This window comes from Choloepus didactylus, chromosome 7, assembly GCF_015220235.1.
Source record: "Choloepus didactylus isolate mChoDid1 chromosome 7, mChoDid1.pri, whole genome shotgun sequence".
Taxonomy (NCBI): domain Eukaryota; kingdom Metazoa; phylum Chordata; class Mammalia; order Pilosa; family Megalonychidae; genus Choloepus; species Choloepus didactylus.
In genome coordinates, this window is record NC_051313.1 from 230261 (window position 1) to 257949 (window position 27689).

The following is a 27689-nucleotide window of genomic DNA, read 5'->3' on the forward strand; positions in this document are numbered from 1 at the left end:
AACCTAAGGAACGGGACATACTCCAGAGGTGAGCAGTGCCCTCTACTCTCCCTCAGCATCTAACAAGTTCTTTGTTGAATTGCTTTCTTGTTCCTTCATCCATTTACTTGTTTTCTTTCTTCTTCCGTTGGAGAAGTATTTACTCAGCTCCCTATACAAGCCGGGCATGCTGAGACCCTTGTCTCCAGGGGCTCGGAGGGGAGAGGCGCCGGTGGGAAGCCAGAGTCCCCGGGAAGGAGGCCTCCAGGAAGGGGGACCCAGCAAGGGGCTGGCGCAGCTCTCACTTCCCCGAGGGACAGCCAGGGGCAGGCACCTGCTGAGTGTGAGGAGCTACAGCGAGGCATGTGCAGCTACTAGGGAAGTCACTGGACAGGAGGCACAGCTCAGGGGAGGTGCTGAGGACCTAAGAATTTGGACATCACCCGCGTCTCTAAAGCATGAGACCGACTGAAGGCAGCGGCGGAACCAGCGGCTGCAGACCCCGAAGAGCGGCGGGAGCAGGCGAGCGCTGGGCAGCCCGGGCTGGAGGGGCCAGAAGGGAGGGCAGGGCCAGCGGGTCGCAGAGGACACAGGCAGGGATTTACCACTTACGGCCAGAATCCTACCAAACTTGAGTTTACAATTGCAATGCTGCCTCCATCAACACATGGGAAAAATTCCAGGTGGCTCTGTTTCCTTTTCTATGGAGGCAAAACTCTGTTAAGAGCACATGGCCCAAGAAAGAGTGAACACAAGCCAAAATTAAGCTGCTCACACCTGACAGAATTCTGCTCTGAACACCACACCCCCCAAGCTTCCCTTCCCGGGGCCAGGGGTGAGGGCCTGACCCACGGGATTGGACAGGAGCACCCTGAGTAAGAAGGCTGGGCCCGTCTGCTTGGCTGTGCCACTTCTCGTCAGCAGAAGTTCAGGCTGAGCCCACGCTGCCCGAGGCGCCTTTTCTACATCCCCAGAACCTGCGAGGATGGGACACGTTCCAGCATCAGACGTGCAGGTGGCATCTGGATTTACTAGACCTAAGAGTTTCAGGAACTCTCTGCAAGATTTGCTTTGCTCCCATCGCATGAGCCTTGTCTGCTGGCAGAAGGAACTTGGCTCCAACGCGCACATCCGCTTGTGCATAAATGGTCCAAGGTCCACGCCCAGGCAAGCAAAGACCACGTTGCTGCTGCACGCTGACCCAAGCACAAAGGGGCCCGCAGAGCAACCCCCACTGCTGAGAAACCTCATGGAAACAAACAAAAACCGGGAGAAACTGTGACCACCGCTTTCCAGGAAAGGAGCCTGTGATCGATGTTACTGAAATCCTGCACTTCAAAGAGAGTTTAAGGTTCCTTAAGCTTAAACCAGGAGACAAACGTCCCCTCTGGCTTCTTTTCTGCTGCATTTTAGGGGCTTCATGGCAGGGTCTCTCCGGCGTCGCCGGAGGCTGACAGCTCCTCGGCAGGTTCTGTTCCTTCTGGGGGCCTCGTGACGTCCATTCACGATTTGCCCATTTACTGACAAACCGTCTCATGTGAAACAGAAATAACTTTATCCTTTGGGTATCAAAGATAGATATCTCAGAAACATCTCATCACAGAAACATATCTCCTCTATTTAATAGAATTAAAAATAAAACAGAACTCCCCTCCCACCACCTCCCATCTGCTACAAACATTTACCAGAGACACCCTGCACCTGCGTCGCGGCCCCTCCTGCCTTCCCTGGCTCCACGAAGGGCCGGGGCAGGTCCGAGGTCCCACACCCGGGCAGGGGCCCCACTCGCGGGCGGCAGCGGGAGAGGCTCAGACGACCCTGAGCTGCAGCCCTGTTTATGGAAAGTCAGGAAAGCAAAGGAAGCCCTGCCTGGTGGGCTGGCCTCGCCCTCCCCCCATGGCCCAGGCCACCAGCCACCAGCACCCTCCTCTGCAGCTTCCTGGGGCAGTGGCCACACTACAGCAAACGGCGTAACACTGTTCTGAACAAACGTGTGCTGATGCTGAGAAGCTCTTGATTACAGACAGTTACACCCTGGGAAATGGGTTGGATCCATCAATCACGTGACATTAACTTTAAAAAAGAAATGGCAGGTTTTCAGCTTTATTAAGGGTGGATATTGCCTTGAGACAAGAATACGAGCCACATGTAATGCGAAACTCCCACTGGGAGAGTTCTGAAGGGACTGAAATTTCCAACCATGAGTTCTGTCATTTTCAACTTCCCCTAACCCCTTTTAATAATATGTTTGGTTTAAAATCGGAACCTCTTTAGGTCAGCCTATTCCTTCTTTATGAGCTGTATCAAAAGGGGCATCTTAAAATAAATAAAAAAACAAAACAAACGGGGCCATCTTATTCAGAGAACACAGGGTGAAACTCAGTCAACACCAGGATACGGCTTTTCCAGCCCAACCGTGGTGACCATAAGGGGATCTGGCACGGCAGACAGCCAACTGCTATTCTGGCACCTTGGGAGTGGCCACAAGCTCCCCAGGCCACTGGGCACCACCGTGGAGCTGGAAATCCTTCACAAGGTTCGCTGGCAGGGGCGTCCTATCTGGAAAGCAGCCGGCCTGGCTGTGTCTGGGGCACGGCTCCCCAGGGCCAAGGCTCCCAAGGCCCCTCGGGGGGCCCTGGACCTCGTGCCCAGGAAGCTGCCGTAAAATTGTCATGCTGCTGGAACAAGTATACGTCGCGGCATTGAGGAGGTTCCAATGCCTTCCCAAGTCCTCCAAGTTCAGCACCTAACCTTTGGGGTGGCCCCATGACATCCCAGAGGGAGACAACTCAGGAAGGCATTGGTGACCATCAGTCTTGTGCAGAAACAATCGACAGTGCTTTATTCCTTGTGTGTGGGGAGGACGCCGTTCAGCCTGGGGAGGGAACGCACAGAGGGGCTGCCCCTTCCAGGATTCGCTGTTTCCTGAGGAGGCGGCACCGTGCTCGGGGCTGTGAGCCATTGGGCGCCTCCACCCGAGAGCTGACCCATAGTCCTTCCTTTCCACAGAGCCTGATCCTTGCGTAGGGCCCCATGAAAACATTTGCCTTCCAGACACCCCAACAGCCAACGGAGGCCAGAGGGAGCTTCTGGGGAAGCTGGTGTCCTCACAAGGACAGACTCAGGCGCTGTCTTGCCTGAAATGGGGGTACAACCTCAGAGTGGCCATCGCTGCATCTCAAAGAAGGAAGCTGCACACCGAGGGAGTGTAGCCGGGCTATGGTAGCTGCACCAACCTGGGGTGCCTGCCTTGCTCCACAAGCAAAATGCCCGCTCAGCTCAACTGCTGCAGGGTTGGCCGCGACAGACCGGACGTCAAGACATGAGAACGAGTAACCTCTGGAGTGCACCATCCCCTCATCTCACAGAGGAGGAGCCTGAGGCCCAGAAGCTTCTGTGCATATCTCTTCCAGGTCTCACCCATCCTGCCCACCACGGCAGCCTAGGCTTCGCATGGGGCCTGGGACACACCATGAGCTCAGATCCAAGGGGAGGGAGCCCTAACTGCTGGGTCCCGACGTGGCTAGAGCAGTCTGCAGCCCAGGCATAAAGAAACCATGTCCTGAACTTCTTCTATTCATCTGACTTTTTGGCGTGAAAGGTAGAAACCAATGCCTTTATTCTATCTCAGTGTGAATTTTAAATTTTATTTAAGTATTTATATCTTCAAAACTACTAGTTTTTATAAAGTAATAAAAAAGTTTAAGTAGCTTTGCATGAGCTAAAGCAATCTATTAAAAAAAACTTTGTTCACATTTTTAATGGTTGCTGCTTATTCTATAAATGGAATAAAATTATTCCTTCTATTTCCCCTTTAAATTTTACTGTCTTTGTGAAATATGTGGTCCAAGACTGGCTTTTGCACGAGGAACCTTCTGGAAGGTCACGGTTGCCAGTGCTGGCAACGTGTGAACAGAACCCTGGGACCCTGTGGGGTGGGTCTGGCTGCACCGTCCAGCGGGGCCCATGGGAGCCGAGCCAGGGGCCCTGACCAGCTGGGAGGGGTGAGGCTCTTTCAGTGCCTCCTCCTGTGTTTCCACAGCAACAACACTCCTCAGAGGGTCACCACTTTCTCAGTGGAAACAAAGGGCTCCCATCCACCAAGCCCCGGGCCTTGTAGGGAGGGGCTGGGAAAGGGTGCGGTGGGCCCCTGGGGAGGGCCGTGGGGGCCCTGCCTCCTCACACTGACCACCAACCAGCCGACCTCCCTCCTGCACCAGCCCCTCGGGGCCAGTAACACCAGCTTCTTTCAGCTGGACTTGCGCCTCCCAGAGCCTGGTGCACTGTGGATGGAATTCCCTCTTTTCCTCATGGCCGGAGCTGGCAGCCAGGCACAAACTCACTTTCCACTGCATCCCAGGCGGGAGGGGCAGCGGCCCTGCCCACGGCCCCTTGCGGTGGCTCCTGACTGCCGGGCCGGCTGCAGCAGCTCCACAGGGTGGGTACCGGCTTGGGGCTCCTTGCATCACCTGCGCTGGAGGCCTGTGGTGGGCTCCCACCTGTTTTCTTGTCTATAACCCCTGCCTCACCCGCACCTCTCCTGCAGGAGTGAGAATGCGCAGCAGTCGCTCCATCAAGGGACCCAAGGCACAAGCCCCATCTCCAGCAACAGGTGCAGTCCCATGTGGAGGAGGAGCTGTGGGGAGCACCCACTCGGTATCCTCAGCGTGTGGAGGAGGAGCTGCGGGGAGCACCCACTCGGTATCCTCAGCGTGTGGAGGAGGAGCTGCAGGGAGTACTTGGTCTCCTCAGCATGTGGAGGAGGAGCTGCAGGGAGCACCCTCTCAGTATCCTCAGCGAGCAGAGGAGGAGCCGCAGGGAGCAGCTGGTCTCCTCAGCGTGTGGAGGAGGAGCCACAGGGAGTACCTGGTCTCCTCAGCATGTGGAGGAGCCGCAGGGAGCACCCGGTCTCCTCAGCGTGTGGAGGAGCCACGGGGAGCACTTGGTTTCCTCAGCGAGTGGAGGAGAAGCTGCCAGGAGCACTTGGTCTCCTCAGCGTGTGGATGAGGAGCCATGGGGAGCATTCAGTCTCCTCAGCATGAAGAGGAGGAGCTGCAGGGAGCACCTAGTCTCCTCAGTGTGTGGAGGAGGAGCCACAGGGAGCACCTGGTCTCCTCAGTGTGTGGAGGAGCTGCAGGGAGCACCTGGTCTCCTCAGAGTGTGGATGAGGAGCCATGGGGAGCACTCAGTCTCCTCAGCATGAGGAGGAGGAGCTGCAGGAAGCACCTGGTCTCCTCAGCATGTGGAAGAGGAGCCACAGGGAGCACCTGGTCTCCTCAGCATCTGGAAGAGGAGCTGTGGGGAGCACTCAGTCGGTATCCTCAGCACGTGGAGGAGGAGCCGCAGGGAGTACTCAGTCTCCTTAGTGTGTGAAGGAGTCATGGGAGCACCTCGCCTGCAGGTGATTCCACAGCAGATAAACTGACACCCGCCCTGCCTCGCTCACACCCATTTGCTCTCTGACGCCTGCGCTTACTGTTCCTGTGCAAACCCCACCCTTCTGAGCTAGAAGGACCAAACAACTGGCTGCCTCGGTGTGCTGCTGTGACCAGTGTGGACCACTTCCTCTTCCTGGGAGGACAGTGGGCACGAGGCGAGGACACAGCACCTCAGCAGGCAGAACCGAGCTGTTAACACTGAAGGCGAGAAGAGACCCAATACCAGGCACAGGCCGTGTACACAGCTGGTCTCCCCTCCAAATGCACACCCGGCCTCCCGCAGGGTGTGGGGGCTGGACACTGCCCTCTGCTCCGACGGCATGGCCTGGCCTGGGGTCCCCTGCATGGCCCTCAGCAGCTCATCTCCACAGGCTGGTCAGAGTGGGGGTGACACACAGCATGTGGAGGGGCACGGAGGGCTCGCCCTGCCCGCAGGAGAGGGCCACGTGACACGCTGCAGTCCTCCCTCGCCTGGTGAGGAAGGAGGTGGTCCCAGGACCCCAGCCAAGGACTAATGAGCCAAAAGGAGGAGAATTCCTTACACATTTCAAAGGCACAAAGTCATGAAGAACTGGTTTCAAAGTTCTAACCCGAATATAGCCATGACAAACAAATTTTCTCTCAAAAAGTTTTTAAAAGTTTAAATAATTTTAAAAATAACCTTGCTGTTTTCTATATCTTTCAATATATTGTCCCTTCATTTGCAGATATTATGTAGTCTGTTATTTCTGTCCTTCCCTCCCTGCCTTCCATCCTCCTTCCCTCCCTCCCTCCCTTCTTTCTTTATTTTTTGTTACCTCCTTGCAATGAAGGAAAGTTCTGACATTAACACTAGCTGGATACAAACTTACAGAACAGACACCAAAAAATGATACCTTAAAATATCAAAGGGTCCAGGTTTCCACAAACAGTTACCAAACTACAAAGAAACAAGATGCAATGGCCCAGGCAAGGAAAAGATTAAAGAATCAGAAAACATCAATGAAAAGAACCAGATCTGGGCATATAAACAGTTTTTTTAAGTGTTCCTAAACGTGCTCAGAGAACTACAGTAAACCTTGGACAAAGAAACTAAAACAAATCAATTAAATGACAGATTAACACAAAGAGAGTATCAAAAGAGATGGAAATCATGAAAAGAAAGCAAACAAAGCCACGGACCAGAGTAACAGAAATTAAAAATTCCCTACAGGGATTCAACAGCAGATGAGAGCTGGCAGAAGAATCAGAGAAGCTGAATATAAGAGAAATAAAATTGTTCAGTCTGAGGAGCAGAAAGAAGAATGAAGAAAAGTGAACAGAGCCTGAGGGACCTGTGGGACACCATCAAGATCTAACATACGCACTGTGGGAGTTCCTGAAGGACAAGAAAGAGAGAAAGGGGCAGAGAGAATATTCAAAGAAATAATGGCTGAAAACGTCTCAAATTTAATGAAAGATATGAATATGCACATCCAAGACACTCAACGAACTTCAAACAGGATAAAACCAAATAGACACACATAAAGGAATATAATAAACTGTTTAATGCCAAAGATTAATAGAGAATCCTGAAAGCTGCAAGAGAGAAGCAAAGTATCACGTGTGAGGGGATCTCAATAAGATTAGGTGTGAATTTCTCACCAGAAACTACGGAGACAAGAAGGCAGTGGGATGACATATAAAGTGCTGAAGGCAAAAATTACCAACCAACAATTCTGTATCAAGCAAAACTGTCTCTCAAAAATGAGGGAGTGATTAAGACATTTCCAGATAAACAAAAGCTGAGAGTTTGTCACCGCAGACCAGCCCTCCAGGAGATGCGAAAGAGAGTCCTTTGGGTTTGAAAGGAAAGGACACTAGGAAAGAGAGAAGCCTCAGGGAGAAATAGAGAACTCCAATAACACGGGTAAATATAAATGCCAGTACTGTTGTACTTTGGATTTGTAACTGCATATTTGACTTCCTATGGGATTTAAAAGGCAAATGCATAAAACGTAATGACAAATCAGTGGTTTTGGACTCATAGCGTATAAACATGTAACTTAATGACAAGAACTACATAAAGCTGGGAGGACGGAGGGGTACAGGAATATAGGTTGTGTATGCTATTGTAGTTAAATTGGTATCAAAGCAAATGACATCGTTAGAAATTTAGAATGCCAAATTTAAGTCCCCTGGTAACTACAAAGAAAATATCCGAGAATGCACAAGCTCATAGATACAGAAGTTAGAGTCAGGTTTCCCGGGGCAGGGGCAGAAGGAACGGGGAGTTAATTACTGTGGGCAGAGGGTTTCTGTTTGGGGAGATGGGAAGGTTGTAGTGGTGGAGGTGGTGAGGGCACCACAATATTGTGACTGGGATTCAACCTGCTGAATGGTGTGCTTGGGAGGGGCTGAGGTGGCCATGGAAGTTCATGCTGTATGTATGCTCAAACAAACAAACAAACAAACAAACAAAAGAGCTACTAATGAGACAATGACAACTAAATGCAATACAATATCCTGGATGGGATCTATCAAAGAGGGAGAAAAGGCTACAAGGGACATTATTGGAACATATGAAAAATAGGAGTATAGAGTGTAAGGTTCTATCAATGTTAAATCTCTTGAACTTGATAACTGCACTTAAATTGGTTACATGAGTGAATATCCTAGTTCTTAGGAAATGTATGTGGCAGTACTAAGTGTGCAAGCAGCATGATGTATACAACCTACACTCAATGTTCAGAGAATGGCTTGAAAGAGAGACAGGTGGATGGATGGAGAGAGGGAGAGAGAGGGAGAGAGAGAGATTGAATGAATGAAGGAATGAATGAGACAGCATATGGGCCAAAATGTTAAAATTGGTGGGTCCGGGTATCTGGGGGGTGGAGGTATACTGGAGTTCTCTGAAGGGTGTTTGCATAATTTTTAAAGTGTTTTGTAAATTTGAAAGTCTTTCAAAATAAAGTTTAAAAAAACTCAGTAAGGGGAATGGATCAGCACAGTGAGCAACACACAAAAATGGCCCAAGAGGTAACACTGTGAAGACACGTCACCTATGTTAAGAGACATCAGATCAATGCAGCATGTAATTGGGATCCAAAAGGAGGAGGGGAAACAGCCCACGAGAGCATTCAAGGAGAAGCGGTCCTTAAAATGGGAGTCACTTGAAGGAACTGCTTCCGATACGCTGAGACGGGGGCAGCCCTGGGAGGCAGGAATGCGCTAGGGCACAGAAGCTGGACGCCCCCTGCCCTGGCGCATTTGGCAATGGAGCGCACCGTGGGGAAGAGGCCAGAGGGGCAGCACAGGGGACGCAGGCAGAGGGGCGACATCCAAACCACATGCTGGTTCCAGCTGACGAAGAGACCACCGCAGGATCTCCATGGAGCAGCGAGGATAAAACAGGTAAACAGGGAAACGGTGGAGAGAGCAGCACCGGCGTGGCTGCGCAGGGTCAGGGACCAGAAGCGGGAGCTAATGGTGTGCTGAGCTGTGAGGCCAGGGCGCCGGGAGAGAGGGCTCAGGGACGGGAGCAGGGACAGGCGGGCAAGGAGCCAGGTGCTGGGAGAGGCAGGGGCGGGCTAAAGGGGGCCACGAGCTCTGTTTCAAGGGTGTGCACGGAGAGGACAGGGCGTGTGCGAGCAGACATCCGGCGGGAGGCTGCCAGGTGGTTACAGCCACAGGTGGGCACCTGAGGTGGGCACCTGAGGGCCTGGCATCTGGGAGTGGGAGGGTGCCTTGGAGGGCAGGGAAAAGGCAGCTGCTGTCAGGCGTGGGCCCAGAGAGAGGGGGGAGCTGGACCCTGCGACATCCCAGACACCAAGGGAGGTGATGCAGAACGGGGCGGGGGGAGTGCGGCCGTGGGCCACTGGCCCCATGAGGGGCACCTTCAGCAGGGCTCGGGCCTCAAGGCCAGGGGTGAGGCAGGACAGAAAGAGGTTCCAGCTGGGAAATGGCAAGATTTTCATGGAGCAAAGGACCAAAGGCTGTGCACACACACGACATGCATGCATGTGTTCAGCCTCGTGGAACGTCTGTGTGCCAGAAGCAGGCGCAGAGAGATAAAGCATGCAGGGCTCAGCCCCAAACACATTCATTTGCACACTCACCCAAACTCACACACACTGCGCACACGCACACACTTGCGTGCATACCCACTCGCACACTCCTGTGGTCTCTTGCACCCACTTGTGCACACACTTGCACTCATACTCTCTTACTCTCCTCACACCCACTCACACTCACTCTCACACAACAACAGTCTGCTGGGCCAGGAGCACCAGCGCCCAGGTGTGGCAGACCCAGTGCTCACTGAGCTACCCGGGGCCGGCAGACAGAGGAGCTGGACACAGCCACACGGAGAAGGGGCTGCGAGAGGAGAGGGGGCCTCACCCGGCCAGGGGATGAGACGCCGAGTGACCACAACCTGGGCCATGATGCAATTCTGCAGGCACAGGTGGTGCACCAGGTGCCCGTGGGCTCTGCCCTGCCCTCGGACCCCCACAAAACACACCCCCAGCTGGCATCCACCATCCTCCTTCCATTCCCATCCTGCTGCTCTTTTTGAACCTTTTCACAGAAAAACAGTTAAAGTATAGTCAAAGGTATGAAAAAAGTGGAACTAAATCAGAGAATTTTCAATCCTGTGAAAGACTTGGTAGAAAAGAGGTTTCAAACTTTGTCTACGGTGATGATTTGAGATTTATGTTGGACCTGACAAAACTAAGACATGGCTTCTACTCAGAGGAGGGTAAAACTTGCTCTAATCTCCAGGAGAACCCAGGAATGGAAACTGTAGCTGCTACCATTCACCAAGGGCTAATTGCCTGCCAACTCTCATGGGTGAGGGTGAAAATTAAGGAAGTGAGTGTGAACTGCTTAGGTCAGTTCCAGGCATATATATGCAAGCAACTATTACCTAATGGTAGTGGCTTATTCTTTTCCAGTTTTCAGTCCACATGAACTGACACCATAAAAGCCACCACCGCCTACATACACACCTAGAACAAAAGGATGGACCCACTGCAGTTGGCTTCCAGGGAAGGGAGACATCCAATAACCCAGGCACATGGCTTAGTCGTTTGACAGCTAGCTTATTTTCAGGTTACCCTGTTTTGTAGGTACACATATGCAAATAAAATAATAAATTACTGTGGAAAACACTGCCAGTTTCCCACCCCCATATCTCCTTTCCCTCCTTCCTTAGGAATAGAAACCCCTATTGTTCAGGGCTGCAATGCACTCCACTAAAAATGTTCACTTCTCCAACTGACTGCTGCAGTGGACAAGTGACCCTTTTCTGGGCTCCTTTCTTTTGCTTTATTTTTCTCCAAAACACCATTTCAAACACATACTATTTTTTCTATTACTTCTCCCCTCCTTCAAATGTGAGTTGCATGTGGCTCACATGTGTCCTGTCCAGCTACGTCCCGGCGCCCAGAAAGCAGAGCCGGGCTCCCCAAGCAGGTGCTGCAACAGCTGCTGTGAGAATAGGTGGGGGTGGGGAGAGCTGGTGGGATATGCTGGGTGGGTTTCTAGGAAAGCGTCTGGGCTTTTGCTCCATTCCTACTTCCCTACATCCTCTTCCCATCCCTCTCCGAGGAGCAGCAGCCACCGAGGGGCCTGAGGACCATGGCCACGCAGTGAGGCCCTGGAGGGGCAGCAGCCACCAAGAGGCTGGCCAGGCCGTCTGGGCCCCCGAAGGCCACCCAGCTGTAGTGCTGTCCCCGGGCCTGTCCCTGGAGCAGGCATTCACTGAAACTTCTTGTTGGTGCCACTGTTTGTCAGGCTTTCAGTCATTTGTTGCTAAAGACATTCCTAATAAATACAGTTATGAGGATATTTCACAGCAAAAAAAAGTCTTACCCACTAGATATTCTGAAGATGAGCTGGAGTAACAGGAAATTTAACCAACATCTGACTTTTCAGCCAGTCGACACGAATCCAAGCTTGCTGTAAAAAGGTTGTCTCATCAACAGGCAGTGTCAGAGAAGTAAACGGAAAAGGCTCAAATGAAAGCTCACCCATCATATTTTCAGTGAAAGCATGTCACGGGACCAGATAAAGGGTAAGAAAATAAGGATGAACAGGAACTGAGTCAAGTTGGGAGGGCAGACCCCATTAAAAAAATGTGTGTGTACATAAACATACAAGTGTACATACGTAAATATATGGGTATGTAAAAATACATGGGCGTGCATCTACATAAACACATAAACAGGTACATACACATATGTGTACATATATACACAAACCTATGGGTGTGTACACATGGATATATGTGTTGTGCATATGGGTATACACAAACGCACGCAGACTGCAGGCAGGCACCCCCATGCAGCCTCCTGCCGGACTCTCCACGTGCCAAGATGTCACGTACATCTGACTTTTTGCTGCTTGTTTGTCTCCCTCACAAAAGAAACCCACCTCCTTTGCCCTTCTAAGGAGAGCTGCAGCCCTATAACTTCAGACTTGAAACCCCGTTAAGCTCCGGGAAAAGTAGCCGATTTTTTAGAAATCAAGCATTTGCATCCTATTTAATGCCAGAGGCCTCCCCTGGAGCGGGCTATGCCTGGGGGAGAGGGAGGAGGGGGTCTCTGGGCGGGAGGCAGGAGCTGGGGTCCAGGAGCCCCCACCTGGCCTGCATGCTTGCCTCTCAGGGCGTGGCTGTGGGGGCCATTCTCGGCCTTCTGAAGGAAACGCTGAGGAAAACTCCCCACAGAGCTGCACTGCCGGCTCACACACTGACCAGACACAACCGACAGGTCATCCTGGTGCTTCACATCCAACTGCAAGGCACTGGTGACCTGAAGAATAGCAGAATTTTCCATTTGAAAGAATTTTCATTTTCAAGTACAAAGAATACAAATTATTCAACATAAATACTGCATAAAACCTACTGAAATCAAAATCTAACGTAGGATTTAAAGAGTGATACCTCATCTTTTTCAAGAAAAAGAAATCTTTTAGAAGATTTATCAAATAATCATCACTGTCTCTACTTAAAAATGTGTATTACCATCCGCCAATCAAGATAAGAGTCCTCAAAGCACACAGGAGCCATCAAAACAGGGTCCTTCGCAGTCTCCGAATGTTTTCCCACAAATTACTTGTTGATTACAAAGGGAAAACTGTACCTTCTCAGAGGAAACCTGACAGCCCCCACCTTAATCAAGTGATCAAATAATAACCAATAATGGGACAGACGGACATCCCATGCCTCTGCTGTAGTGCAGACAAGGGCAACATCAAAACGCCCTGCCTGAATCTGAAAAAGAGGAACATTCCACAAGACAACTGGCCTCAACTTTTTTAAAATGTGAAAATGATAGAAGACAAAGAAAGGCCCAGAAAACCTTTCAGTTTAAATGAGATGAAAGAGCTATGACCCGCCAATGTGATGAGTCACGAAAAAAAGTGCCGGACCAAAACCTCATCCTGTAAGCAACATAACTGGGCAACTTAGAGAAGTCGGAACATGACCTGTGTATTAACAAACATCCTTGTTAAACACCCTGTTTTTATACTGACACTGTGGTTCTGTAAATGTCCCTGTCCTAGGGGACATATGCTGAGGTGTTCAGGGGTGAAGGCCACAGCATGGGCAAGGAGTTATCCCCAAAGAGTTTGGCAGAAATAATAATATAGGGGTTTGTGTGCAGGAGAGGGTGTAAGAGCCTGCAGATGTGGCAAAATGTCCAAACTCGTCAGTCTAGCTGGAGCTTATACAGGAGTTCACTGAACAAGTCTTGCAACTTCTCTGTAAATACAATTTTTTTTTTTTCAAATCAAAGGTTTTAAAAGTAAAAACAAAAGAGAACCACAATTTTCAAAAACCATTAATAGGGAAATGAATAACAAAATGGTTTGAAACTTTCAAATTGCTTGGAAACACCTAAGTAAGCAGTTAAATGTCAAAACGTCAGTATTTCCATGGAGAGCTGGGGCTGTCAGCAGCTTACGCGTGAAGTGCTGATACATGATTCAATGTCGATAAGCCTCAAAAACCTAATTCTAAGTGAAACAAGCCAGACACATACTGTATGATTTCATTTATGTTAAATACACAGAAGAGCAAAATCCATAAAGATGGAATGCAAATCAGTGGTTGCCCAGGGCTGGAGCTGGGGTGGTGGGGGAATTGGGACCATCTATTTAATGTACACAGGGTCTCCTTTTGGGGTGATGAAAATGTTTAGGAGTAGTTGCATGTGATGGTTTGAAGCTGTTTGCACCCTAGAAAAGACCATGTTCTTACAGCTAATCCACCCCCACGGGCGTGGACCCACTGTGAGTAGATCTCAAGTTGAGACGTGACCCACCTCGTTCAGGGTGGTCTCTGGGGAGGAAGCACCGTCTGTTGATGCCTTGATCTAGACACTTTTCACAGCCTCAGAACTGTAAAATTGTAAGTTAATTGTAAGTTAATAAATCCCCACTGTACAAGCGTGTGCATGCATGTGCGTGTGCGTGTGAGCCACATGTGCAGGTGTGTGCATACACATGTGTGCATGTGTGAGGGTGCATGTGTGTGCATGTGTGAGCGTGCATTTGCACTGTGCATTGCGCATGCATGAAAACATGCATGTGCACTTGTGTGTGCACACATATGTGCACATGTGTGAGTATGCACACATTAAAACATTTTCTGAAGCTCAAAGGAGGCTGTTGGTCTTTCTCTGGCCACATTTCACCAAGTGAGGAGACAAATACAGAAAGAGCGCTACCCACAGCTGAGGGCAGAAGTGTGTGGCTTCAAAAGGTTAGTAGAGCTTTGGTTAGTCACTTATTCTGAGGAAGGCAGGCAAGCACTGTTTCCTGACGCATTCAGGAATACTGAGAGAGTCCCTGAGTGGAGCTGGGGAGAGCTGCTGACCGGCAGGAGCCCCCCCATCTCCACCCCAGCATCCACCCTGGACCCCTGGCCACACCACGCAGATCTGAAACCGAGGACACTCATGGGACTCGCAGTTTCCATCTAACAGCCTCAGTTTTCTTCTCTTGCCACCTTCCACGTCCCTCTTCAGTTCTGCCAAAGCTGCCCCCGGCCAGCACGTGCATGCACAGATTAACACACACATGTGCTCCCAATGTGTGCTTTCATTCCAGAAATACTCGCTCCTAAGCCACGTCTACGCCTCTCTGGGCACGGAACGGCACAGCGGCTCAGTGCCAAAGGAAGTAGCTGTCTGGAGAAATGGGCTTTCTTCAAGTTTCTTTATCTCAGAAGCTCATAAACAGAACATTCTAAGGTAATTGTGAAGGAATAAAGTAGAAACGGGAAAGATTACAGGAAAAAATACACTTGTTTTGTTTTTGTTATTTTAAGGGGCTTGAAAGAAATTCTGGAAATAAAAGGTATAGTGTAGAATTGCCTTCCACAAGAGCAGAAACTACAGGGGCCGAGTCAGGACTGGGGGCCTCATAAAAGCAGAACCATGACCTTCTGGGGACTGCTACTGCGCCCCCGGTGCCCTCAGGTCACCCCCCAAACTGAGGTGCAGGGAGGCTCCTCACAGCTTCCTCCGCCACGTGTTTTATTTTCACACTGGCTTCTTATGATTGTATCCTACCTCCAAACACTCACGTAAAAGAACACCCATCTGTGGACTCCGACTGCCCTCTCCCCTCCCCTACATTTATCTACTCGGCAGCTCACACTGGGCAGCGGCACCCACAAGTCTTCACAGACACCCCGTGTTACCGACCGCACCACACAGCGCCCTTGCAGCCCCCACTCGAACTCAGCAGCAATGACCAGCGGCCCTTGGGGTGGGGCTGGGCCGGGGGCACTTACCTGGTCCCCACCTCCGGGGTGGCCGGGGCGCTGCAGAAGCCCAGCGGCTCCTAGGAGAGAAGACGTGTGGGTCAGTGAGGCAGGGAGCAGCTTCATCTGACTCACAGAGATCGTGTATTTTAAAAAAAGGCAGAAGCAAAAATAGCTGATGAAAGTCGTGCTTACTTCAATCTGAGACTGCAGCTGAAGTGACGTGGGGACGGCATCGGGTTTCTCCTGAAAGGGAACAGATGCGGTTTAACGGGGCTTCCAAACGTGGCACACACCAGAAAGACAAACAGACGTGTAAGAGGAGATGGGGGGATTTGGGAAACACGAGGGGACGGTGGCAGGAGGCAGCAAGATAAACAGATTTTCTGGAAAAACTAAAGTCTTTTTAAAATGAGAGCTCTGGTCTCTTACAATCAAATTGTTTTCCAAACTTCGCTGCTTGACACTGAATGATTTTACTGCAGAGGACACACACATAATGTGTATAATAAATAATAAAAAATAATAAAAGTATAACTCAGAGTAAGTTTATAAATGGAAATATGTAAAACAGGAATCCAGTGCAAATATAAAATGGAAAATGAACTGCTGGGAAGGGAAGTTGCTGTTCAGGGTGACAGAAATGTTTTGGCAATGGATGATGACATGGTGGCACATAGCGAGCATGATTAACACCAACGAATTGTATAATTCAAAGTGGATAAAATGCAACATTTTAGGTTGTATATATGACAGCAGAATAAAAATTTAAAATTTAAAAACACAGAAGTGTACAACACAGTGACCTTAATATAAACTCTGGGCTATGGTGAATATTGTTCCTGTCAATTACAACCATGCCAAGCTAACAGGGGAACACTACAAGGCGAGGGGTGTGTGGGAACACTGTACTTTCTGCAGGGTTTTTCTGTAAACCTACAACTGCTCTATAAAAACAAAAGTCCATGCTATACAGAACAGTAGATGGTAAAATCCACCAATGCAGTAATATATGCAAACCCAGGACAGTGGCTGATTCAGGTGAGAGATGGCAGTGTAGGGGAGATGTTCAAGAAGGGGGGCTCCACTTTTTATAAAATGTCTTCTCAAGCTGGGTTCAAGCAGTACATTAATTTTGCAATAATATTCTTTATACCATTTTGTATGTCTGAAATGTCATAATTATTTTTAAAATCTCATATTCTCCATATCCCTTTCTCTATTTTTCTAAATTTTAGGATTCAAAAAAAAAATCACTTTTTTTATTTACTCCAACCATTTATTTCCTTTGCTTTCATTGAATCCATTTGTTTCCCATATTTTTTTAAAGTTTCCATTTTATTTATACCTTTATTACATGGATTTTTCTGCAATTTTATTGAGATATAATCACATAACATACAATCATTCAAAGTGTACAATCAGTTGTTCACAGTATCGTCAGAGAGCTGTGCATTCATCATCACAAACTTCGAACATTTTCATTATCCAAAGAATAAAATAAAGATTAAAATAAAAAGAACATCCAAAACATTCATTCCCCTCCTACCCCTTATTGTTCACTTTTTTTAGTACAGCTTAATTGAGATATATTCACACCATAGTCATCCACAGTGTAATTATTCACAGCACCATGACAGATTTGTGCGTTCATCACCAGAATCAATTTTTGAACCTTTTCCTTACTCCAAAATAAAAATAAAAGCAAAAAAGAACACCTAAATCTTTCCATCCCCTCCATCCCATCCTATTCTTCATCTAATTTTTGTCCCCATTTTGCCACTCACGTGTCCATACACTGGATAAAGGGAGCGTGAGCCACAAGGTTTTCACAGTCACACAGTCACACTGTGCAAGCTACAATTACACCATCGTCCTCAAGAATCAAGGTCACTGGGTTGCAGTTCGACAGCTTCAGGTGTTTCCCTCTAGCCGTTCCAATGCACTCAAGTCTAAAAGGTGATATCTACACAGCGCGTAAGAACAACTTCCAGAGTGACCTCTGGACTCATGTTTTAAGCTACTTTAATTGGACAGAAAGAATTCGATCCATTTTGATATAAAGGTATTATCATATTGTTGCTGTTAATTTCCAAGAAGGGTACTTTCGTGACGTAAAATTAAAGACAAATTACAGGGATAATCCCGACTGCTTAGGAGAGAAGAGAGTGGCAGGGGTGGGCATCTCCGAGACTGGGGAGATTCTGGAACAGCAGCTGAGAAATGCGCTTTGTCGGCCGGGTTACGAAACATCAGGGTGGCGCGAAGCCCACAGATCTGCCCTGCGGCTGACACTGTCTGCATTCCTAACAGCAAGTCTGTTTCTGTTCCAAACCTGATGCACCACTTTTACACAACAGGGCTCAGGGGATGGTCCAGCAGCTCCCCTAGAGCCTCAGACGATGAAGAGTCGCCACCAGTCCTCGGAAGCCTTCCCTGAAACTGCCCCGTCCGCCCCAGCTCACCCACCCTCCACTTCCACCCACGACCAGGTCGGCCTCTCATTCCTTCCTCCAGGTGTCCACGGCGGCCTGTTAGAGGAAGTCACTTTCTTTTACTGTGCATTTTGTATATTTTCGTCTGCATTTTTCTAACAAATTTTATTTATGAAGTACATCATTTGCAAGCCATTGGTAAATATAACGTTGGTGTATTTTATGCAAATGTATGTGTTCCTGCACACAAAGCAGGTGCTTGCTAACCACAATATTACAATGTTTGATGATCAGAAGTACATTTTAAACATTTTCCTCTTAACACACGAGTCTGTTACTTATTTATAGGCAACTGACTATATGTGAGCCACTTTTTGGGAACTAGTTGGGTTCTAGTCTTCTGTGCAATATATTACAAAGTATCCTTTCCATAATGGACCCAGATGTGTTTTATTGGGAGCAGTTTATTAACATTAAGCTGGCCATCCTAAGAGTGATGTTTCTATTTTGAATTTTTCCCCCAAAACATGCCATATAATAATGTTTTCAGGGCAAATCTAGTTATTATCATTTGAGAAGACAGACAACAACTATCATCAAGACCATTTCCTAGAACAAAGCACACTAAAGTAAAATATCACACAGTTGAGAAGAGAGCACAGCTGCCCTAAGGACTTATTAGATGCCCAGAGAGAACAGACTGTTGGCAACCTCCATTATCATGGCACTGAAAAATGTCACATAATCTCAACAACAAAAGTGAAGAGTAATGATTAGCATGTATGTGTGAATATTATGAAATATTTAAGATGCACAAAACATATAACAAAAAAATGCAGCAAACCCCTGTGGGCTCACACCCAGCCCAAGAAGTGGAACGTTGATGCTTTGCTCAACTGTCAGTGAAAGGCTTGAGTGCAGAGTTACAAGCAAGTCTTAGTAGATGTTCTGCACAACTGTTATTGTGTTTACCCTCAGCCAAAACCAGATTTCCTCCACGACACAAGGTGCAGCACAATGGCTACTGGAGCCCCAGCTACGCGCCTGCAAGGAAGACTGTCGCCCCCCAAAGAAAAGCAGCAGCCTGCAGGTCCAAATGGACAGAGACGGGGTGCCTGGCTCCTTCCCTCACTGTCCCAGGTCAGGCCGTCCCCTTCTCAAGCCCCAAATCTTCCCGTGCGACACAGCAATGGGGCAGGAAACTTGTTCAGGGACCCAGCGGTGTGGGCAGAGCTGGATTCAGAACGAGATGTGTCTTACTGCTCACCCACAAACTGTTTTCAAAGGACGACCAACAGCTGGCCAACGACTCCTGACCTGGAAGTCATCATGTTGATGAGAGTACTAACAACTGTGAATGCCATCAAACCAGGCATGGAAAGAAACGATCGGTGAGAAGCGAGGTGTCCTCTCCCTCACTGCACAGCCAGCTCCTTCTGCCGTGGAAAAAACCGCCCACACTAGTTGGCACAGACCAACACACGCTGTGTTACGCTCATGGCTTCCTGGCGAGAACTCAGAACGGGGACAAGAAAAGGCTTGCCCCTGCTCTGGGGGTCTGGGGCTGTGTCCGGGAAGATCCTGAGGTGGGCTGAGGCCCAGAAGCACCTGGAAGCGAGCTCACTGGTCTGGAGGTTGATGCTACTCACAGCTGAGACCGCAGCAGGGTGAGAATGGGGCATACACGTGGCACCCCATAGACTGCTGGGCGCCCACGATGCAGCACAGTCGCCGGAGAACCACGGCGTCCCTTCTGCTGTCCTCCAGGGGCAGGGGGACCACAGTCTCCCCTTGCAAGGGGGGGCCTCCAGAGCCCACTGGACAAGGGCACCAGACACCTTTGGGAACGTCCCCCACCCTAGCTGCCAAGGAGCTGGGTGCTCACACAAACTGCCGAAATGAAACCATTTATTCAGGATTTAACAGCATTTGCTCAAGTAGTTTATCTTCCTGAGCCTATCACTTAAAAGGTTGAAATATCACAATTCCTTAGGCTATATAATTATTATCTCTCTCGTTTCATACTTGTTATTGTAGAAAATATCAACTATCCAAAAGTAGAGAGAACAGTGGCACGAACTCCCAAATACCCACTGCCCACCTTTAACAACCATCAACACGCGATGAGTTGCTGCTTCTGTTTCCTCCACCCACTTTGCCTTGAAGAACACTCCAAGCATCACATCACAAAATATCACAATGTTCACTATTAAAGTTTACTTGACCACCAAAACTTTGATGCTTTCCTAACACTTGAGCATTTTCTTTGGTCAATGGAGAAAATAATTCACATTCATGAAATTCAGACACTGCATCTATATGTTATAACAGAACGCTGAAGAAAAGCATTCCAAAGCTGAATGCAACCAGAAGTTCATTAGGAAAGTGCTCATTAGTGCCTCCCAAGTATAAATATTCCATCCTTACAACTTTTGTGGATGATACACTCACTGACTTGTGCTTGACATTCTACACAGTATTTAGTGGGAAGTAACTCCACAGTTTGTGTTAACATTTGAGCGAAGGATCCAGAATTATCTGAGAGCCACAAAGCACTGGTGGCCAAGCGCACCTTATAATTATAAATGACAGTATTACAACTTAGCTGAAATTTTTAAAAGCATGGAATGTGACCTATAGATTAAACTGTTCATCATCAAACCACTTACAGAAGCAGTCATTAGTTAAGGACAAGAATAATTAGCAACATAAGAAACCCTTATAGAAACCTTCTCAATTAAAGGAAGTACAACATTGAAAACCACACCAAAATATAAACACGCCCCAACATGTGTGCCTGTTTGTACGTGTACATGTAGGAACATGTGGGAAAATACACACTAAAAGTTAACAGGAGTGATCTAGGCTTCTTTTCTCTTTGCCTTTTTTTTCTTATAAGCAGTTAGTTGTTACTACTTTTATTATCTTTTTTAAAGACGAAAGACCAAGATCAGTCTACAAATACAGCATTCAGATCCAGCACATGCTTTTAAACTAACTAGACATGTGCACATTTATAAATTCATGAGAAAATATCTGAAATACCATTTTTTCACCATGTAGCACTTTTACATTTTTTAAAAATGAGTCCCCAAACTAAATTTGATAAGAAAAATATTAATATAAATAAAAATTAAAACAATCTCTCAAATTAGTCATGCTTGTATGCTCAAATCTTTTCTAGTAGTGTGAAAAATTTTAATAACCAGTTTCACAGAAAACTATGCAAGCATGTATGATTAATAAAGTTCATAATAAAATCATTTCTTATTTCTATTTTGATGAAAGAAACTAAACTATAGTACTAGACAGCTTTCTTAAAAATGAATCAGATGACAAAAAATTACTGGGAGGATAAAACCTCAAATCCATTTCTTGTCAACTGGGGAAATTTCTGGAAACAACATTTCCCTAAATGCTTATTATATCTAACATAGAAGAAAAAAAACTTTTGAGATGACATCAGTGGCTTGCTAAAACCCAAACCAAAATGTGCACAGGCCTGTGTGCCCAGGCCTGCTCGCACGTGCACACGCGTCACTCCACGGTGCAGCCGGAGGGCAGGTGACCTGGAAAAGGGGGCCCTGGACCCACCCGGACGCGGCCTCCTTCCCGGGGGCCGGAACCCGCCCGGGGAACCGAGTCCAGGGAAACACGCCGGACCCTTGGGCCTGCTCAGCGGGCTCCCGCCTGTGGAAACCACGCCGCTCCCTGCTGCACGCGCCACATGGGCCTCGCAGCTGGAAAAGTGGGGGAGAAAACCTCTGGAAAACAGGGAGCCGCAGCTCCGCAGGCCCAGCGCGCCCCGGGAGGGATGCGGGCGCGCCCCACTTCAAAGGAAGGAAGTACACCCCCGGTTTCGGCTGTCACCTGACCCAACCCCAACCCCCCGCATTCTAACCGAGTCTGGGCCATCGAATTCTAGTCGGCGATTTCCCAACTTTTAAACGTGCCCCTTTCCCCCGCGTTTGAACGCGGCCAGCGCAGCGCCCCTCCCGCCTCTGAGAGGCCCGGCAACCCCCGCGCGCTCCGGAACTCGGCGGCGGTGCCTGCTCCTCGGCTTCCGGTCTCCGCCGCGGGCGTGGCGCGGTCCCGGGGGCGGAAGCTCGTGTGCAGGCGGCGCTCCGGCGCCGGGGAGCAGCCGCGCCGCCCTCCCGAGCCCACTGCCGCGGCACCGGAAAACCCGGCTCCCGCCTGGCTCCCCCACCCCAGCACTGCCCGCGGTGACCCCTCCTCCCCCGCCGCCGGGCACCTGGGGCTCCCCTCAGAGGCGCAGCGCACGGCTCCCCCCGCAGTGCACCTCAGCCCTGCCGCTCGGCTGAGTCTGGTGGTCCTAAGGCACGGAAACAGCTGCCATCTGCTCGCCACCGCGCCCACGTGTCCGGAGAAACCCCGGAGGGAGCAAGCCGAGGTCCTCAGGGCGCGGGGGAGGGCTTAAGGATGAGCGTTATTTTCTGCTTCAGGTTTTCCTGTTTTATTATTTTTCTACAAGGAGTATGTACTACTTTGCAATCAGAAAGCAAAACAGAAATGTTCCTATTTAAAATGTTTTTTTTTTTTTTCCTAAAGTTACTCCTTCCATAGAACCAAAGCCAGATTTGGTTCCAAACTGACAGGCCTATACCCAGTTTCAGGGTTCTAGAACTGGGACCCAGAAGAACTGGGGTACCAAACAGTACCAACTTTTAAAAGTTCCATATGATGACCAATTTCTTATCCACAAATAGATCTCTGTAGAGCACTCTTCACTTAAAGGCATGCATTCAACACGTATACATCATATGTGTTTATATAAAGGTATCATATACTTCCACCTTTAAAATAATACAGCATATTATTTGATGCTGAGGCATCAATAATTTAGAATGTATATCAGAAATTCTCTTTTTCTTAAACTGTCCTATCAAATTTCCTAGAGGGTGGAAAGAATTAGAAGTATTTTCTTGTCCTTTCTTAACTAGCCTGAATCACCCAAATATTACCAGAAGTTACTGGGAAAGAAGTTATTTTACATAAGATTATGCATATTAATACACAGAATATTTGCATGTACACAAACATTGACCAAAGCCAATTTCCCCCTTGCTGACAGCATTTTTTTCCTCAGGAAAAACAGACAAAGAATTCAAATAAGTACAAACAGCAAACATTAGGACCTGGTCTCCCAGGGCAGAGAGCCGGTGGGCAGTGTCCCCGCTCCTCCAGAATCTGTATAAAAGCCAGGAGTCATGCCAGGAGACAAGTGGGGGAGGCTGTAGTGCCCTCAGATACTACAGTGCATCTAAAAAGGCCGAAATGAACCCAAAGAGGGAACAGTGCTGCAGAGAATCAATAGAATAAAGAGCCTTGAACGGTACTATGAGATCTGTTAAGAAGATGCAATCCCTTTAGCGATAAGTATCACCTCTAAATTACCCTCGTTTTCCCCATCAAGCCCCAAAGCAACGTATACACACTCAAAGCACTAACACCTGAATTTTTCACTCATTCTATAAAACTCAACATAAAGGGAATCCACGGGTCAGAGGGCTCACCTTTGCCCCCAAACCCGAGTCATCACTACAATGAGAAACTATTAATATTCTAATACAGTGAGAAGGGTACACATACACATTTTGAAAGTTGCTATGAAGAGTATATGTTTTGAATATTCCAAATTTTAATTTACAGACTCATGTCCTTAATAACCCACGAAGATGTTTTTCATAGTAAACAATGAGAGAGTCTTTGGTTCTTTCCCATAATCACTCACAGAGCATAAGTAACTCTTCCCCCACCCCACCACCCACCCAACTTCACCAAAACTGTAAAAAGCTGAGAATGGGAAGGGGAGGATTACCAGGTGTTCTGGTTTGCTAATGCTGCCAGAATGCAAAACACCAGAAATGGATTGGCTTTTATAAAAGGAGGTTTATTTGGTTACAAAGTTACAGTCTTAAGGCCATCAAGTGTCCATCAACAAAGGGTACCTTCACTGGAGGATGGCCAATGGTGTCCGGAAAATTTCTGTTAGCTGGAAGGCACCTGGTGTCTGCTCCAAAGTTCTGGTTTCAAAATGGCTTTCTCCCAGGATGTTCCTCTCTAGGCTGCAGTTCCTCAAAAATGTCACTCTTAGTTGCTTTTGGGGTGTTTGTCCTCTCTTAGCTTATGCGGAGCAAGAGTCTGCTTTCAACAGCCGTCTTCCAACTGTCTCTCATCTGCAGCTACTCTCTCAGCTCCTCTGCATTCTTCCAAGTGTCCCTCTTGGCTGTAGCAAGCTCGCTCCTTCTGTCTGAGCTTATAGAGTGCTCCAGTAAACTAATCAAGACCTATGATGAATGAGCAGGGCCACACCTCCATGGAAATTATTCAATGAAAGATCTCACCCTCAGCTGAGTGATCACCTCTCCACAGAAACATCAATCAAAAGTCTGCAACCCATTCAATACCAATATGTTTCCTGCCCTCACAAGACTGAATCAAAGATAATGGCATTTGGGGGGACATAATACATTAAAACCAGCACACCAGGCAAGACTCAAGGCTAGCGAAAAGGTACCCTGAGGAGGCAGCCAGGGGAAACTGGGTGAGTGGTTTGGGGTTACAGAAAACCAAATAATTATTTTCTTGGAAATCCTCCCTGAAATAACTATATATGAATGGCACAATTTAAAAGTCCAAGAGATGAGGGACCATACACCAGTAGGAGCCACAAAAACCCTTTTGGGGTCCCCTGACCATGCGCCTCCAAACCACCGAGTGTTCCTGGGTGCCCAGCACATCCCTGGGCAGGTCCCCAGGCTCCCTGCAGCTGCTGGATCTGCACCAGGAATCGAGCGCGTGTAACTGCTGGATCTGCATGAGGAATCTAGCGCGTGTAACTGCTGGATCTGCACCAGGAATCGAGCATGTGTTCTGGCCAATCCTGTCTCGAGGCGCGAGCTCTTCAGCAGCACTTCCAACACAGCTCTTCACACCACTTTCTTGTTCAGTTCACTCTCACAGGACTAATACCTACATGTATTACTCAGTCTTCCAAGGAACCTGCGCTAGGACCCTTCACTATTTCCACCATGCAGATGAGGAGCGTGAGGCACGCGCAGGGACTGCATCCCATGGAAGGTGGCAGCGACCCTGGGCTGGCTGGCTTCCAGGGCGCATACCCCTGGCCGCTGTGCTGCCCTCTCGGCCGTCAGCCAGAGCCCAAGTGCTAACACCGGCTTCCTTCACCAGTCCCAGCCTGTGCCTATGTGTTACTGATCTCAGTTTCTTCCTAAGGCCACGATCTGGTAACTTGGGGTCTTCTCCTAGGAGAGGGGCTCTACCCCCGCTGACGGTCAGCCAGGTGAGAGGCCTTCCCTCTGCCCACGGTCTGTCCATCCGGGCTGCTCTCAGTCCCCAGCTCCAGCCCCTCTCCCTGCTCAGTCCTGACCTCATCCGCTGTGACTGCCCAAGTTCCTGCTGCAGGCCGAGCCCTCAGCAGTCCCTGCAACGCAGCCCCCCGAGGCCTGGGTCTGCGTCCTGGCCTGTCCTGTGTGCTTCTGGCCCTGACGCAAGAGCTGGCCTTGCCCAGCGAGCACCTGGCACTGCCAAGGGCAGCACCGCATCTTGCTTAACAGTTAGTTGTGTTGCGGGAGGCTCCGGGGTCACCTACCCGCCACCACTGCCATCGCCTGAGGGGCACTCACTCTTGCAAAGGCACCACCCCAAGAGCCGGGATGCTGCCTGGGCTGGTGACGGGTGCGCGGCCCCTCCCTGCAGGCCACCTGTCGGACACCACAGCTCCATGTGCGACACTTGCGACGGGTTTCATATGTACGGCACAGATGTCCCAGGACCTCACACATGTCAACACTCAGGAGCTATTTTTAAAATCTGTCTACTAGTTGAGCAAATCCAACAATTTTCCTTTTGCAGACTGTTGCATTTTCACTGAGAACACCTCAAGAGCCTATGACCGGATCAAAGGACACACACACAAAACCAGTTGTGATTAAGGCCAAGCTTTCAGGAAACCTCAAAGAGCTTGCTTTGTTTTGCCTCTTTTGAAACTAATTCGAGGGGGGTGAGGGAGCAGATGCAAGTGGCACTTGCACGAATTTGAGTGAGTCCTGGTGCTGGGGTCCACGGGGCAGCCCAAGGAGGCTCTGGGACCCGTAACCTGGAAACAGGCCAGCGTCTCGGAAGCGGCAGGTGAGCCACGTGCCCTGGCAGAGGAACCTTTACCTCACAGGCTCCAGTCACCCAAAGCTCACAGGCTTCAGGGAAAGAGGTTTGTGTCTAATTACTGCAGGCAGGCCCCCAACTCCCTCTTCAAGAAGCCTCCGTCTGGCACCGAACCCTACGAATGCGTGGGGAGTTGACAGGTCAGCCCTGCTCAGAGCTCCCCCATGGCGCGCCCCCTGACAGGAGGACCCACTCCGCCCAGCCCCCCACCAGCTCCGGGACGACCCCGTCAGCTCTGAGGCTGTTGCTCTTGTGGCCTCAAACTGCTTTTCACCTTTCTCGTCCCAACGCCAGTGACTGCGCCGGCCAGACCAAGTGCCTCAGCCAACTGGACAGCAGCTCCTTGGATTTAAACCTCCTTGTTTTCTAGAGAACTGTCCTGTAATTTATGTCCTGCAAAACTAATACTTTTCTTCAAGTCTTGCTTTATCAATCTTGTTTCCTCCCCAGGTTTGTGATGTAACACTAGGGTGGATGTGAGGGGAGAGAAGTTCTTCCCTCAAGCTTGCCATTTAACAGGAAAGAAAGGAAGAGGCACAATCTGTGGAAATCAATAACAGTCCCTTTACAGCACTCAGAATTTCCTAGGCACATAAATAATCATCACATTATTAATATCGGCATGTAAAACGTTCAGCTGACATGTGCACTCCAACAGCACTAACTAACTTCCTCTCCCAAATTAAAAATATCCAATCCCAACTTCTAAATTCATTTACCAAAGCCTCAGCCACCAAAAACGAGAACTCACTGTGCTTTCTGGGTAGCTGACTGGGCTGGCTCAAGCTCGCCGAGCAAGGCCAGGGTTATGCTTCATGCTTTTAGAGGTAGCTATGTTTATCTCCCCAAAGAAGGGGAGACTGAGGCTCGGAGAGATATGACGTAGCCAGCAAGGAAGTGGCAAAGCCAGGGTCTCAGCCGGGTCCGTCTGCCTCCTGAGCCGGGTCCGTCTGCCTCCTGAGCTCAGCGCTGCCCCGTCATCCAGTGGTCTCCTATGTCAGACACCTACTACGACCAAGGGCATGACCTAATATTTAGCATGCCTGAGTTCTCAAATTTAATTACTTTGGTGCTTTATGTATTTGTTTGCATAATTACCTCTCTTTTTACCAAATGGGAAGCAAGACTTTGAGATGAACCATGCCTGCTGTATGCCCCCCGGGGAACGGAGGATCCCAGAAGCCACCAAAGCCCTCAGTACTTTCCATTCCGCCAATAAGAAGGCCAGCTTCTTCAACGGTATCTCACAGATCGCAAAAAAAGGAAGAGGAGCTCATTCTCCCTCCTTACCTTTATTTCCTCCATCCTCATCTTCTCTTCCCTTTGTCACACAAACATACTCAACTCTTGCCTTGGGGACAGGACAGGGAAGGATGTCTAACCTCTCCTCGCGGACGGCAAACTCCCTGGATGGAAGCCCTCGCTCACTGCCCATGCCCGTCCCTGACTGCCCCATGCCGGGACCACCAAGGGGTGTGCCCCTCCACTCCAGTGGGCCCCTCGTCGGGCCAGCGTCCTGAACGCCCCCCAGCACCTGAACCTTGCCCGTTACCCACCGACTGCAGACCTGCCCCCCCCGCCCAGCCTCCCTCCCTCCCTCCCCAGGACCCAGCAAGCTCCAACTCCAGCCACATGCTCCTGGCACCCGCGCCGTCCTCTCCATTCCACGTGGTGTCTGCACAGACTTGGATCACCTTTCATCTGGCTGCAGCAACCGTCTCGTAACTGCTCTTCCTCCTGCCCAAAATTGTGTGCACGATTAAATTAAACTTCCATTCTCCTGATCAGAAACGTTCATGTGCTCCCTGTGAGCAAGAGCACAATATCTAACTGTCAACGTGGCACTCAAGGCTTCCCTGTATGGGCCCAACCTAGCTCCAAGTCAATTAACCCATCATT

The 27689-nt window shown here is 49.2% G+C and overlaps 1 protein-coding gene across 1 annotated transcript in view; it reads right to left on the reverse strand.

Annotated features, from left to right (window-relative positions):
* The window catches only part of SASH1 (SAM and SH3 domain containing 1), a 157073-nt gene that overhangs the window by 86169 nt on the left and 43215 nt on the right, over positions 1–27689 (reverse strand). Inside the window, 2 exon segments of the mRNA XM_037842581.1 lie at positions 15181–15230; positions 15346–15396. Of these exon segments, the coding sequence (XP_037698509.1) occupies positions 15181–15230; positions 15346–15396 (101 nt within the window).